This window comes from Lepidochelys kempii, chromosome 4 (genome assembly GCF_965140265.1).
Source record: "Lepidochelys kempii isolate rLepKem1 chromosome 4, rLepKem1.hap2, whole genome shotgun sequence".
NCBI classification, from domain to species: Eukaryota; Metazoa; Chordata; order Testudines; family Cheloniidae; genus Lepidochelys; species Lepidochelys kempii.
Window position 1 is genome coordinate 121,732,517 of NC_133259.1, and position 16,079 is coordinate 121,748,595.

The 16,079-nt window shown below is 41.2% G+C and overlaps 1 protein-coding gene across 6 annotated transcripts in view; it reads right to left on the reverse strand.

The window, feature by feature from the left end:
* FAM193A (family with sequence similarity 193 member A) overlaps positions 1-16,079 on the reverse strand; it is a 113,095-nt gene that overhangs the window by 52,887 nt on the left and 44,129 nt on the right. For all 6 annotated transcript variants that reach the window (XR_012158741.1, XR_012158745.1, XR_012158744.1 and 3 more), the window contains 5 exons: positions 11,514-11,680; positions 11,098-11,265; positions 8,339-8,573; positions 4,552-4,676; positions 214-358 (listed from right to left, as the gene is read on the reverse strand). Coding sequence is in view for 1 of the 6 variants with exons in the window: in XM_073342713.1 (XP_073198814.1) it covers positions 214-358; positions 4,552-4,676; positions 8,339-8,573; positions 11,098-11,265; positions 11,514-11,680 (840 nt within the window). In the remaining 5 variants the exon portion in view is untranslated. The remainder of the gene's footprint in view (positions 1-213; positions 359-4,551; positions 4,677-8,338; positions 8,574-11,097; positions 11,266-11,513; positions 11,681-16,079) is intronic.

Consider the following 16,079-nt stretch of genomic DNA (forward strand, 5'->3'; position numbering starts at 1 on the left):
TATCCAAAAGTAGTAATTAAAATACACGATACATCGGTGCATGCTATAGGAATTCAGACTAAGTAATAATTCATTTTTATCAGCACCTGTTATACCACCTTGACTAAAGGTCATAATTTTTGGAGTACATCTAAGAATTAATATGTATGCAATATATAACTTTGTATGTTTTACATTTACTGCAAGGCAGGCAATAGCTTACACGGTCCTTACCTGTTCATCTACATAATCATCTATTTTTTTCTGGCATTCAAGCCAGGCTTCAGCCACTTGACACATCTCCTGTTCCAATTGATGATACCTTTGTAGCAAGGTACTATACATATCTTCACTACAGGAATCATGTGTTGTTCCAAGCCTAAAAGTTTAAATAGCAATTATTAGAGTATGAAATAGAAGCAGAGGCATCCACCTAATAATCAAAATGATTCACTGATGTCCACTAACCTTTCTGATATACACCACCACTTAGAATCACAGAAGGTTATGGTTGAAAGACACCTCAGGAGGTCTTCTAGTCCAAACCCCTGCTCAAAGCAGGGCCAACCCCAACTAAATCTTAAAATAGTTTTAGGATCCAAAAAAATGGCTTTAGGCGTTTAATGTAACTACAGTAACTGACACAGAAGCTATTTGGCCACTAGTTCCCCAAAACGTGTTTATTTGTATTTTTAAGCATAAAGGTCTGACAACAGCTCACTCTTTATGTTCTGTAACCCGTGTAAGCAATAATTGTGAGTAAGAAAGAAGCAAACCTAGGGTCATCGCAACTGAGCCATACTTATTCACCCAGCTTTATTGCTTGATATACTTATCTTCCTGAACCACATACGTGTTAAGTAGAGATGACCATCTACCAAAGGGCTGGATAGCAAAGACAAACCCTGGTCTGGTGAAGCGTTAATCAGCATAATGATTAAGGATGACACTAATTATTTAATAGCTAGGGCTGTTGGGCCTCCATTTGGGGAAACAGACATGAAATCAAGCTATTGCATAACTAGGTTACACACAGTAACTCGTACCCCTGGGGGAATTTTGTGCCACTGCACATGATAGAATTCATGTCCCCCGCGACTTTTTTGCTTCCCCACAGCAAAATGACTTTCTGACTGGGAAGCAAAGGGAAGCCACAAGAAGTCATGCTGCCGCTCCCCAGCGGCACACGTGCTTTGTCTCAGGTGCCCGGAGCAGCTAGTGGAGAGGTAAATCACTGGGGGAAGGTGCGGCAGGGCTGGGGATGCCTCAGCCACTGGCTCCTACCTTGCTTGTCCCAGCTGGGCTGGGGAGGATGGGACTTGCTTCTCCTGTACAAGGAGCGGCCAGGGCTGTGTCAGACTCACCCCCAGAAACCTCTCCGGCTACAGAAGCTCTGCACCACTGCTCCCTTCGCTCCTCAGCCATACGGGAGGGTTAACTCTACAGGTAGCTGCTTCCCTCGTCCACCCAACCCCTGTGCATCCAGACCTGCCTCATACCCAGATCACCCCACCAAACCTCACGCCCTAAACCCAGAACCCTGAACCCACACCCTAACAAGCCTCATCCTCTGCATCCGGACCCCACCCCTTCACCCAAACTACCCTCCTCCACTCACCCCCCTCCACCTGGACCACACTGACAAGCCCCCACAAACCCAGATCCCCATCCCACTGAGCACCACCAAGCAAGCACCCAGATCTGCAACACACAAAGCCAGAACCTGGACTGCCCCCTCCAGTTGAGCCCTCCACACCCAGACCCCCCTGCAGAACTCCAACTACCTTCACCTGGACCCCCACCTCCCCGCATAGTCCCATTGTCTCTGCATCCAGAACCTCTCCCCCACACCACCCATGAGCCCCTGTTCATCCAGATCCCCCCACAAAGCTGCCCAAACACAGATTGGGTTCTGTGTGGGGCAATTACCCCACATCTGGATCTCTCCACATTAAGTTGCTCCACACTTGGATCCTGCTGGGCTGAACCTGCCTCCCTACATCTAGTGTACTTGGCATAAAGGGGCAAGGCCCCGGGTGTTTCTGGGGCTGGCCTGGCCCTTGCGCTGTGTCAGGATCAGGTGCAGCTTCACTGCTGAGTCCATGTCCAGGGAGAGAGGGGGGAGGCCTGCAGGGTGATCTCCCACCTCTGTGCAGTCAGTGGCCTGTGCTCCCCACTGCCATGCTGGAGCCTCTGCATTTATTTATTGACAAATAAAATTTGCAGAATTTTGGAGAATTTTAAAATAGTGTGTGCAGATTTTTTTTTTTTTGGCACAGAATTCCCTCATGAGTAAACTCACATCCTACCCACTAGAGGCAGCATTTGTTCTCAGACTGGTAGGTTAAAAGAGACTTCTCCCTCAAAAGAGGAATTTTCAGGAATGGAAGACAGAGGCTTTCCTGATCCCCTACTACTGTGGAATCAGCAGTTTTATACTGCTTGTTTCTTTGAGGTCTGCCATAAAACATCAGTGCAAGCATCCGCAAACTACCAAGTCAGCATCCTGAACCTTGGTCTCAGAACCAAGTAAGGTAGAGATTATAGTACGTTACACACTTCTAACGTGCATTTCATTACAAAGGTCTTTGAGTTCCTCCAAATATAAACCAAGCCATGCCACTCAGTCAAGTATTATCCCCATTTTACCAATTGGTGAACTAAGGCAAAGAGGTTAAGTGACTTGCCGAGAGCTTCTCAAAAAGTTATTGTCAGAACCAGGCATCTCATCTCATAAGATGAAATCCTGGTCACAATCAGGTTCACAGAGTTTTGCCATTGACTTTAATGGGGCCAGGACTTCATACCTAGTTCTCTATTCTAACTGCTATGCAATACTGCCTACCACCATCTGGCAGCAATGGAACCTAAAATAACTAAGAACAAAGTGAATGCAGACAACTATTGCCCACTGTTAAACAAAAGCCACTAACTCCATTTCACCCAAGATCTCAAGTTGTTTATTTTTTATGGAAACCTCAGCTACAGCTTTTTTAGGACAATACTTTCTACATACCAAAAATCATGAAAACATAAAAATGCATTAAGAATATAAGTTAACTACATGGAATGCTCAATGGTGCTTAAAATTCTACCAGCAATCAGTGTTGCCAATTCTCATGATTTTATCATGAGACTCACAAAATTAATTTTTTTTCTTAATGCCCTCGCTCCTGAAGTAATGACAACTCTGGACAACGTTACCCTTCTTATACAAAATAGCAAGTTTCTAGCCTTCACGACTATAGAGAAGAACATGATAATTTAACCCCAATGAACCCTACACTGGTTCAAAAACCAAAAGGCAAATAAAACTCTCAAAACACATTTTTTCAAAATTTCCATTTCTGAAGCCAACTCATGATCTAACATTTTCCGTTGGCAATACTGCAGTATTTATACCTGTATAAAATCAGAAGTTATAATAAAATACTTAAAAAGAAAAGGAGGACTTGTGGCACCTTAGAGACTAACAAATTTATTTTGAGCATAAGCTTTCGTGAGCTACAGCTCACTTCATCGGCTGTAGCTCACGAAAGCTTATGCTCGAATAAATTTGTTAGTCTCTAAGGTGCCACAAGTCCTCCTTTTCTTTCAGCAGATACAGACTAACACGGCTGCTACTCTGAAATAAAATACTTGGCATTTACACATTTACAACAAATTTATTTGTTTAAGACAAATGTAGGGCAACAGTTACTAAATAGAGAGAGTTTAATCTTTCAATTGTATGGGATCCAAGACAGATCGCAAATATTCCTAACTTATTTGGGTCAAAACACATGATCCGTTTACAAATCTATCAAAACTATTATTCAAACGCGCTACTGCATTTCCTATAGTGCACCAGCAATTTCACATACAAACAACAGGTGCACAGACTAAGAAAGTAACTCATTTTTAAAGGTCTCTATGAAAGCAAAACTCAGAGGAGCAGCAGCAATGTTTTAAAAACCTGTGTTTAATAGGGTTTTGTCCATTTGATTGCTTTTGTTTAATAATATATTATGACCATTAATTTGTTTTATGTTTTTTGGTGTGTGTTTAGGATAGTGGCATGTAGGCCACTGCTAAAGATATTATCTGAGGGTTGCTTATGAGAGCCTAATTCTGCTAACACTTACCACCAGGGATATACTGTGAAGCCACTCTTGGATCCAATCATGGTAATATGTACCATCCTCAGGGGTGAACCTTTGCAGGATTGAGCTCTACATTTGTAAGGTTTGTGTTTTTCAGTGTACCTACAGTAGCAGACCAGCTAAAGATTCTAAACAAACATGCAGTAATTAAAAGAAAAACCCAATTTACATACAAGTGCACCAACTGAACAGATGTTTTCATCACACCTCATCTTAAAGTAGTTTGTGAGGAATGTGAAGAGGTATTTCAGTGGTTTGCTTAGTGAAAAAAAATAAATCAGAATCTAATCCTTTAAAAAAAAAAAAGGAATGAATAGTTTTACCATTAGTCTTATCAAAAGTATCTAACTATTTTGTTACAGATACTATGTAATCTATTATTCTCTTTACTTAATGTGTGTGTATACAGATATATTGAAAGACACTTTACCTTAGCTGTGACACCAGTGTTGGCAAGCTGTTCTGCAGAAGTGGCTCAGAAAATACCAGATTTTCAAATAGATGCTTATTGTGCAATTCCCAAGTCACCTGAAATTTCTTCAAGTGTTCATTTTCCTATTAAAAATATTTAAATTTTCTATAAATCTAACATATTTCTAAAAGAACTCTTCAGATGCCAGAAAGAAAATTTCTTTAGCTAGTAACCTTTTAAACCCACCAGCCCAGAAGATGGGTTATTCAGCTTAGACCTTAGCAAGTTTTAACATTAACAATCATAAAATATATTATTTTGCCACTGATCTATGAATCAGGACCTTCACTGACTTCTGAAAGTCACTCTAGCTTCTTTTCTCAGCTTTCTGAATAGTCCGGGGGGGGGGGGGGGGGAGGTTGGGAAATCAGAAGAAGGTACTATCTTGTTGAAAGGCCTTCCACAAATTCACAGTTCAATTTCTCTCTCAATAGACATCAAGTGTATCATCTTAGCACATCAAAACCCCTGGAAAGTTTCTGGCTATCATCCCTGATCAATGTTAGATTCTTCTTTACCATGTATAGCAGGCAATACCTCTCTCCTAGAGCGTTCTGCTTTTCCCACACAGTTTAACTAAAAAACTGAAAAAGTTGTCCTTTCTAAGTATGGTTACTCAGAAATGTTCTTCTTCAAACAAGCAATAATCTATTTACTCATCTGGCTAGCATACTAAATGTGCATCTTGGTTTCTGGATTATCAACCATGTACCCATTTCCAACCTTGAGGTACTTCTAAAACAGAAGAGTTAACATCTATGGTTATAGTAATTCAGTTTTGACAGCTGAACAACGGACCACCTATGAGAGATCCCCTAACTATCAATTCAGCAAGTGTTTAATTTATGGAACAAACACGAGTGTCTGTTTTTTGTCATCAGACCCCACACTCAGCAAAATTAAACAAAGGCATTCTGGCTGTCACACCAGCAAGTGAATCCCCTGCACTATGACTCTGAGTAATCAGTAATACAAGCATCACATGGGAGAGAGTCATCTTATTTTATAGATCTCAAACTTTGATAGGAGTTATGTATTCCAAGTCAGACCTCAGTATCAAGCACTTCTAGTCCGGCTAGCACTGCTCGAAGAAAACAATGGAAAACACTCATCTGTACATAATTATAGCCTCTCCACTCCTGAGGTGTGCAATGAAGCAATGTACTCCCTTGCTTTGGATGATGAATGATTTAAAAGATTTTAGTTCCTACACATTACTAATAAAACTTAAAGTTTAGCCCGATTATCCTGAAAACAAGTGAGCCTTCTGGTAGGTTCCATAGGTCTGAGAAGAACAAAACTGAAAACTTCTTTAGAAGGCTTACATCCCTAGTTCAGTTGATCAGGTTCTGTACTGCCTACAAAAAGTATCAGGCAAGTTTTTCTTTTAGACTGCTAAATTGGGGATTGAGGGACTTTTCTGTACTGACCACAGTCTCTCCATCTTGATCTTGGTATGGTGTCTCATCCCCTGGTGGGGCAAAAAGGCTTTAATGCTTGTTCTTGAACCTCTCCAAAGAGCTGGACTCCTTTGAAAGGAAGGAAAATCAGTCATAATTTCACTAAGAAATTAAGTGCACATGGATGGAGGTTCAAGGCTCTTCCTGCCATCATACTGCAGGCTACACACAAAGGTTGGACCTTAGCCAAGTGGAAGACTGAATTACAAAGTTTACAGTATGATGATCTAGCCACTCGTGTGTGTTTGAGGCTAAAAGGATTTCTCTTGATCTCAAACAGTGCAGTAGAGTCTTAACAAAATGCATTCACGTGCACTGAAAATGCTAAATGAGACCACTTCCTTACGCTTTTTCTCTGCAGTTAAATCTTAGTTTCCAAGCTCTAAATATTAGCGTGCTTAAGGAAAAGGCCATGTAGCAATCCAAGAAATCTATATAAAAAGCCACCACAGGAACAATATCCTATGTTCCTACTACAGCTTTAGTTCAATTTCTGAATGCTGAAGCCTATTAGCGGAACAATGGCTGTTCTCAATACTGACTGAACTGCTGAACCAATCACACATAAGGAAGGGGTTAGTATAGAAATACCATATCCACTCAAACTCTTTGGAGAATGGGGTACCCTTTCCACTTAAGTAGGGCAAAAACTGCTATGTTGGAGAGTTCAAGTCCATGCTAAGCATTTCCTGTCAATTTGATCTCTTACACATGTCGACTTCACTACTACTGGTCCACAGTAGAGACCAGAAAAAGGAGGAAAGGAGTGGCTAAACATGAAAACAAATTTATGATTAGCTATATCTTCTTGACAACAAAGTGTACAAAATTAGTGGATTCTCAGAGAGGAAAATAAAAACTGTCTAGTTTCAGTTGCATCAATTTAATTTTCATACTGCAATAAATCTGTTCTGAAGTCAAGTATGTTTCTAAACAGTAAAGCAACTCAGTAACCTTAAGAACCATCCTCTCAAGAGAGAAATTTTAAGACTTTACTACAGGAATATGCTAATGAATGGGAGGTAATGAATTATTTCTAATAAAAGTGCATCATGTCTAAGGGTAGGGAAAGAAGATGAGAAAATAGCGAGCTCAGACCAAGGAGGGTAGGAAACAGTCAACTATCATATACTTTTGTATATCTGAACACCAATAAATTGTGTTTCTTTGAATATTTAATTCTATGCATCTCCTTTTCTCTTTGAGAAACTTTTCTTCACCACCATTTTTTTTTAAAATCACCCAAGAGGTCTGAACACCATCCCCTTCTATATTTCTTCCCTTTTGTCTACCACTACTTACTGCCCATTTCATTCCTTTCTACAACTCTGTCCCACACCTCTCCAGCCCATCTACAGCAAAACCAAACTTTACTCTGTCAATATTCCCGTTGCAGTCTTCAGCATGTACATAGTATGAAAAGAAATAAGGGAGTACAGCATAACAAAAAGGCTGTAAAGACTGAAGTCCTCAAAGCAAAGCAAAGTGAAAAAACATTAGAAATAACTGTTTCTACTACTTATATTTTCTGTATTTCTCTTCTCTTCTGGTAGACCTTTGCCTGCTGCTTGCTCTCTACCTGTCAACATAACCTGAAGTGTGACAACAGAATTGGTTAGTAGCAAAGGATTATATCGAAGAGGATGACGACTTTGGTTGTAATAAGTAACAGGAGCAGATTAATTCCTATGCAAGAGATAGTCTTCTCAAGCAAGCATCTTTGATGATCAGGGAAGAGAAAAGAAAATATGTAGAATCAGAATATCTGAATTAATGTAGCTGAAAGGGCATTAAAGCTTTCATAATACTTTTCTTAAGACATCACTGAAGCTGACTAGTGTAATATTCTACCCATCCTAGATATGGGGCTGCGTAAAATAAAATAATTCAAAATATGGCAACACCAAATATTTCAATATTGAACAGACGACTCAAAAGTTTTGTTTTGAAACTAGTCAGTCCCATTAACCATTTGCAGTACTTGTTTAATAGCTTCCTCTTGATCATTCAGATGATGTAGCAGCTTACCCTGCCCCTCGCAAATGGACAGTTTTGGCAATTTCACCCATTTGTGACTTAACTTCTATGTCCTCATTTTGAAATCTAGCCTGGGACATCCTTAACAAAACAGTTAAGTGTATTCCCCACTCTCCCATCCAAACACACAAAAGCGTATACTCTGCAATCTGCAAAAGAACTGTGAAAGAACTCACAGCACATATTTTTAACAAATTTGTATTATCTCTATAGATCAACAGCACACAGGAATATTTTTTGTATCTTACCAGAGTGACAAGAAAGGTGCTGATTGTGCATGCTGCCTGACAGAGTGCACTGTATTCCTCAAGAAGGAGTGAGATGAACTGATGTGCCTGCGGTGGGCCTGGTATTGATAATGTTGATGCAACTTTAGATCCCAGCGACAAGTGCCTGAGTAGACGAACCTTCATTTCAAGCACATATTCTCTAGCTTGCTGTTCCAACCGTTGATAAAGCTGATAAGGATCTCTTTCACAAAGCCTGCATGTTTGGAATAATAATTGTGACCAAAAATTGACAATCAAAATAGTGTTTACTCTCCTAGGAATATTTAGGAGACCGTGAGCATTATTCTAGAGGAAGGATGGTCGAGGGGTTAGGGAACTAACCTAGGACTTTGAGACCTGGGTCCAGATTCCCTGCTCTGCAACAGATTTCTTGTGTAACCTTGGGCAAGCCACTTAGTCTCTCTGTGCCTCAAATGGATAAAAGATAACAGTACTTCTCTAACTTGTGAGGATAACTACATTATGAGGTACTCAGAAACTATGGTAATTGGGGCTATACATGTATTCAAGATAGGCAGATCTAGCTAAGCAGCATCCTGGTCTCTCAGATTGAGCATGCAGCAATGAGACAGGAATTCCTGAATCCTAAATCTGGCTCTACTCAGCTCATTGCATGGACTCTGGCAATTTAGCTACCCTCTCCTGTGTTTACAAAGTGGGGTAATATGCTTACCTACCATACCTACATCTAATATGTTGTCGAACATTTTGAATAGTTAGCTTTTGTACAGTGCTATAAAAAGATTATTACTGGGCTCACACTACAATATACTTGGCTTATGGAAAACCTGAGATTTGAGTCTCATCTTCTGTCTCTCACACTGCCAAAGGTTAAGAGCAGTCCCAAAAAGAGGGGAATATAGATAATGTAGTTCTAGGGCATCATCATAGTTTTGAACAGTGGTTTCCAACTCTTTCAGATTGAGAACCATAATTCCACTTTAAATACTAGTTCCCCACCCCTATGCCTCAAATGTAAAATAAACTTATGGAAGTAACATCTGCAGTTACATTAGAAATGTCACATAGTACATCCTGAAATTCCTAAATGTCCTCTGCTAAAAAGAAAATTTATATAAACACACATATAATGCATATTTAATCAAAGAAAAAAATAGTGAGTCACAACTACACCACCTTTCACATTCTCTAGTTTAAAATCTGAAATGTATGTTTTTATTAAGTATTTGACAAACAAGTCAAGACTAATAGTGGTATTTTCTTGCAATATAATTGAACAAAATGTGTTCAAACCCAGTGGATAGGCTCACACAATAGAAGCAGATATTGAAACAGCAATCCATTGTTTGACAGCAAGTCTGATACAACAAAACACTGACAGATTAAGAATGATGAGCAAGTGGATCATCATGGCAAGCTATAACTAACAGTAAAAGCCGAAGTCTCTTGACCAGCCAATTATAGTCAAAGATCATTTGGGAATCCCAGAGCAATTATGATTCCAGAATGAGACAGACTGCATGATATTTGAACACTCCCAGGATGGTATCAATTGATGATAAAGTCCTTCAAAACATTTCTCTCTACCCACCATCACACTTATCTTGCCAGAATTTAGGCGTTGTCTTCACTACCGGGGTAAGTCAACCTAAATTACGCTACTCCAGCTACGTGAACATAGCTTGAGTCGACATCAGTAGGTCGACCTACCGCAGTGTCTTCACTGTGCTGTATCAACAGGAGATGCTCTCCGATCGACTTCGCTTACTCTTCTCAGAGAGCTGGAGTACTGGGGTTGACCGGAGAGCGCTCTACTGTTGATTTAGCGGGTCTTCACTAGACCCGCTAAATCGATTCCTGCTGCATTGATTGCAGCAGTAGTGAAGACAAGCCCTTAGTTCCAGCCAGAAGCTCTTACTCATAGTGCTATTGTCATCCAGGTACCAGGAGAGCTGACCCACTAATATTTTAAACGTTCAGGACACTAGTAGGCTATTCTTGGATTCGCATTTCCAGCGAGGTTAAGAAATTAAGATAGTTACCCAATATACTGGGGAAGTTTAAAGACATTCAGATTGTTATATTATCTTCAATAGCATGAATATTCAGTGATCACATTAAGCTAATCTTCTCTACATCATACTAAAAGGATTCCCATTCCAAATATGCAACTAATTTTTAAGTGTCTACAAATCTCAATTTTCCTACTGTAATAATCCACTGGTATGTACTAATTTCTTTTTTTTTTTAATTATGTAATATTTTAGCTGTCATCAGGGTTATAAGAATCCACCACTGTTCGTTCTAATCCAATGCACTAAATAAGGACAAAGTCTAATGTATGGAAATGTCATCTGAGAGTAGTACGTCAGCACTTAATATTAACTTCTCATATTCTTTTGAAGAGATGAATTTTTAGGAGATATGCATAATTTATGCATCAATAGCCCTCTTACCGACTAGTATGTCAGAGTTTAATAATTTCATGATACATTCAAGCCAATGTTCAACATATTTATGCAGGAGTTTTGGTTAAAATTGCTCTGATTCCTCATTCTAATGACAAATTCTGAATATTTGGACACGTAAGAGATTCATGATTTTAACAAGTATGGCCACAGATTAAGTGGGGGTAAATACACTTCTACTAAAGAAATCAGTGATTCTGAATTATTTGCAGCTTCATAATAAAGACCCTTTAAACTGGAGGAACAATTCTAATCTACATAAGAAAATTCTATAAAAATTTTTTATACCTATCTACCAACTCCTTCATTCCCTCTTTATCTGGTACCAGGGATTGGTCTTGATCATCTGCCAATGGGGTCCCAGCTTGGCGATATACACATCGGACCATGTATCTTACTTCTGACCAGTAATTTTGAAGCTGCTGAGATTCACGTTCAGTCTCTGCTGAAATTTCTCTGCAACAATGCGAGAAAGGTTAACATAGCATACAAACTAAGGTTATTGTACCACCACATTATTTCAAAGATGCACTTCAGTAAAAACAGAGTGCCTATCCACCAACTAAATTAGATTAGAAAACCAATTAAAAAGTAGAATTACCACTGAATTACAAAAATTATTTAAATAAGCAAAATGAGAGCAGAATAAGTTGCAATATTACCAAGTTTACTGATTGCAGCCTCAAGTTTGCAGCAAGCCTCACCTGCGCTCATTACAGGCCTCACAGTTACACGCTACGTCAGAAGGAGAGGAATTACTGAGATCTGCAGAGGGTACTGTCTGTGCTCCAACAGTTATTCTCCCTCCTCCTACAGATTCCTGCTGTGATCCACTGTTTCCAAGAGGCATGTGCAAAAGGAAATCTTGGCTCTGTTTAAAAAAAAAAAAAAAAAAAAAAAAAAAAAACAAAAAACGTACCTTACAAAACAGACAAACATGAACCTTAGACAAGCAGGCAAAGCTTTAATAACTAGAATTAACTTTACTTCAAAGCTTATTTATACAGCCCTGTTCTAAACTACAAACTTATGTTGGTATAACTACGTTGCTCTTGGGTGTGGATATCCAGCCCTCCTGAGCAACACAGATATGCCAACTGAACTCACGGTGTAGACAGTACTATGTCAACAGAAGAGTTTCTCCCATCGACACAGCTACCATCTCTCGGGGAGGTGAAGTACCTATGCTAACGGGAGAAGATCTCATATCAGCATAAGTAGCATCTTCACTAAGCACTACAGCAGCACAACTGCAGCACTATAAGCGTAGACAAGTCCTTAGTGCTGACACTGTACAACACAAAACTAAAGGCACTCCCTTTCTTGAAGAGCTTATGGTTTAAGAAACAAGCACAAGAATTGACAAACAAGGAAATCCAGAGGTGGGAATAACAATTTCTTTTCTACTAACCCTAAAATATGTTGATTATTAACATCCTCATGAATATAAATAATATTTTACAACAAGCTGTAAATGCAAAGTAATGCACATTGGAAAACATAATCCCAACTATACATATAAAATGATGGGGTCTAAATTAGCTGTGACCACTCAAGAAAGATCTAGGAGTCATTGTGGATAGTTCTCTGAAAACATCCACTCAACGTGCAGCGGCAGTCGAAAAAGCGAACAGCGTGTTGGAAATCATTAAGGGACAGATAATAAGACAGAAAATATATTGCCTCTGTATAAATCCATGGTATGCGCACATCTTGAATACTGCATGCAGATGTGGTTGCCCCACCTCAAAAAATATATATTAGAATTGGAAAAGGTTCAGAAAAGGGTAACAAATATTATTAGGGGTATGGAACGGCTGTCATATGAGGAGAGCTTAATAAAACTGTGACTTTTCAGCTGGGAAAAGAGATGACTAAGGGGGGATATGATAGATGTCTATAAAATCATGACTGGTGTCGAGAAAAAAATAAATAAGTGTTATTTACTCTCATTACACAAGGACTAGGGGCCACCAAATGAAATTAATAGGCCTCAGGTTTAAAACAAACAAAAAGAAATATTTTTTCACAAAACGCACAGTCAACCTGTGGAACTCCTTGCCAGAGAATGTTGTGAAGGCCAAGACTAGAACAGGGTTAAAAAAAGAACTAGATAAATTCATGGAGGATAGGTCCATCAATGGGTATTAGCCAGGATGGGCAGGGATAATGTCCCTAGCCTGTTTGCCAGAAGCTGGGAATGGAAGACAGGGCATGGATCACTTGACGATTACCTGTTCTGTTCATTCCCTCTGGAGCATCTGGCATTGGCCACTGTTGGCAGACAGGATACTGGGCTAGATGAACCTTTGGTCTGACCCAGTATGGCCACTTAGGTTTTTATGTAAAGTGCTAGATAGAAATTTAATTAGAATGTGTTTTGGAATTAATCATGTAACCTATTTAATCTATGGTTTGGATTTGACAGCTTGTAGCTCATTTTCTATAGTTTGATAACCTAGCTAAATGCATAAAATGTTGCTGTTTCCAATAACTAGATGTTACTCTACAGACAGTGCTGTTGGAAAGATGCTGTTTTCGGGTGCTTGGTAATAACAGTTAGTAGTGTGACCATGGGCCTGCTGTAAGAGGTCATCTACATTCCAGCCCACGCTGACTGATATATCTAAGGCCTGGTCTACAGTATGCGGTTATTTCAGAATTAGCCAAGTTACCTCGAAATAAAACTGGTTCCGTCCAAACGAGTTTTTCCGATTTAAAGGGCTCTTTACTCCAATTTCTGTACTCCACCTCAGAAAGTGGAGTAGCGCTAAAATCAAGATCGCAGTTCCGGGTTACAGGTACTGTGGACGCAATTCAACAAAAGGGAGCATTCTGGGATAGCTCCCAGAGGCCAATAGTGATTGCTCTGGACAACACTCAACTCTGATGCACTAGCCAGGTAGGCAGTAAAAGCCCCGGGAACTTTTGAATTTCCTCTTTGGTCACCATCAGCACAGTCCATCATCACAGACAACCATGCTGAGTCCCCCATCTCAAGAGACCATGCAGTCCCGGATTTGCAGACGAGCTCCAGCATGGTCCGAACGGGAGGTACTGGATCTCATCGCATGTTGGGGAGACGAATGTGTTATGGCAGAACTACATTCCCCCCCCCAAAAAAAAGGAACGCAAATACGTACGCTAAAGTCTCCAGTGCCATGACGGAAAGAGGCTACTCCACGGACACAGAACAGTGTTGTATAAAAATCAAGAAGCTCAGGCAAGCATACCAAAAAACCAGGGAGGTGAACGGGTGCTCTGGGTCACAGCACCATACGTGTTGCTTCTACTGTGAGCTGCATGCAATATGGGGGGGTGACGACACCACTAGCCCACCACTGTCCGTGGACACCTGCAAGGAAGAGGTAGCACCGAGCGAGGAGGATGAGTTTTTGGAGGACGAAGAGGACAGTGCACAGGCGGTAAGTGAGGAATCAGTTTTCCCCCCTAGCCAGGAACTATTCTGAACGCTGCAGCCAATAGCTTCCCCCCACTCCCAAGGCATGCTCCTGGACCATGACCCTGGAGAAGGCACTTCTGGTGAGTGAGAGCTTGATTGGAGCCACATGTTGGGGGGAAACCCAGCCACGCTGGGCTGTCTGCGTTTAGTTTAAAGGGCGCATCCCTGCTCAGAGCCTCATCGGAGCCCCACAATGGGTGGGTGTGTGGGGGGCAGGTTGTTGTGCGAAGCGACCATCCCAGAGTGCCCACAGGCTGCCTGAAAGCTGAATTCTGTTGCCTGGCCACATGTGATGGCTTACTCACACCAAAGTGGCAGGCACTTCAGTAGAAGAGGCAAAATGCGACCTTGTACAGAAAGAACATGTGCTGTATACTATGAATTGCCTGTTTCACTGAGAAACAGTTTCCCCTTTGTTCTCTAAAAATGTATCTTAAAATACTACCTTCCCTTTTTCTCCTCCTGCAGCAGGTGCAAATGTTTCAGCGCAGCCCCTATCTACTCTGTCCCAGAGGCTGGTCCAGATTAGAAAGCAGAAAAAAAACTCGGGACGACATGTTTGCCGAGCTCATGCAGTCCTCCTGCACTGATAGGGCCCAGTTGAATGCATGGAGGGAAACAATTGTGGAGTCGCGTAAAGCGTTACATGAGGGACATGCGCAATGAGAACAGGCAGGATGCTATGGTCAAGCTCATGGGGGAGCAAACTGACATGCTCTGCTGTATGGTGGATCTAATGTGGGAAAGACAGCAAGACCACAGACTGCCACTGCAGGCCCTGAATAACTGCCCTCCCTCCTCCCCAAGTTCCACAGCCTCCTCACCCAGACGCCCAAGAACACGTGGGGGGAGGGGGGACAGAGGCTACGGGGACCCACGCAGTCAACCCCAGAGGACTGCACAAGTAGTAGAAAACTGGCATATCGTAAATTTTTATTTGATTTCTGGATTTCTCCTTCCCTCCTCCTCCACCCCCCTAACCCAATACCCCCCTCTCCCCCCGTCTAGCTTCTTATTTCTCTCAAGGTTTTGTGCAACAAATAATGAAGAACTTTTTTTAAACAATTGTGACTTTATTTCCATATATATATACACACATATACATATATACATATACATACACACACACATATATATAGAGGGGACGGGTAACTAAGAGAAACACACAACTCTCATGAAACTGGCTTTCAAAGCTTCTCTGATGGGCAGCAGGCCCTGCTTTGCTCTTCTAATATCCCTGTTGTCTGGCTGTGCAAAACTGGCCACCAGGAGAGTTGCTTCAACCTCCCACCCCGCCATAAATGTCTCCCCCTAACTCTCGCAGATATTGGGGAGCACACAACAAGCAGCAATTACAATTGGAATACTGGTTGTGCTGAGATCTAACCGAGTCAGTAAACTGCACCAGCGCGCTTTCAAACGCCCAAAGCCACATTCAACCACCATTCTGCATTTGCTCAGCATAGAGTTGAACTGCTCCTTACTACTGTCCAGGGTGCCTGTGTACGGCTTCATGAGCCATGGCATTAAGGGGTAGGCTGGGTCCCCGAGGATAACTATAGGCATTTCAACATCCCCAACAGTAATTTTCTGGTCTGGGAAGTAAGTCCCTTCCTGCACGTGTTCAAACAGACCAGAGCTCCTGAAGAAGCAAGCATCATGCACCTTTCCTGGCCATCCCACGTTGATGTCGGTGAAATGTCCCTTGCGATCCACCAGTGCTTGCAGCACCATGGAAAAGTACCCCTTGCGGTTTATGTACTGGCCGCTCCGGTGTTCCGGAGCCAAGATAGGGATATGCGTTCCG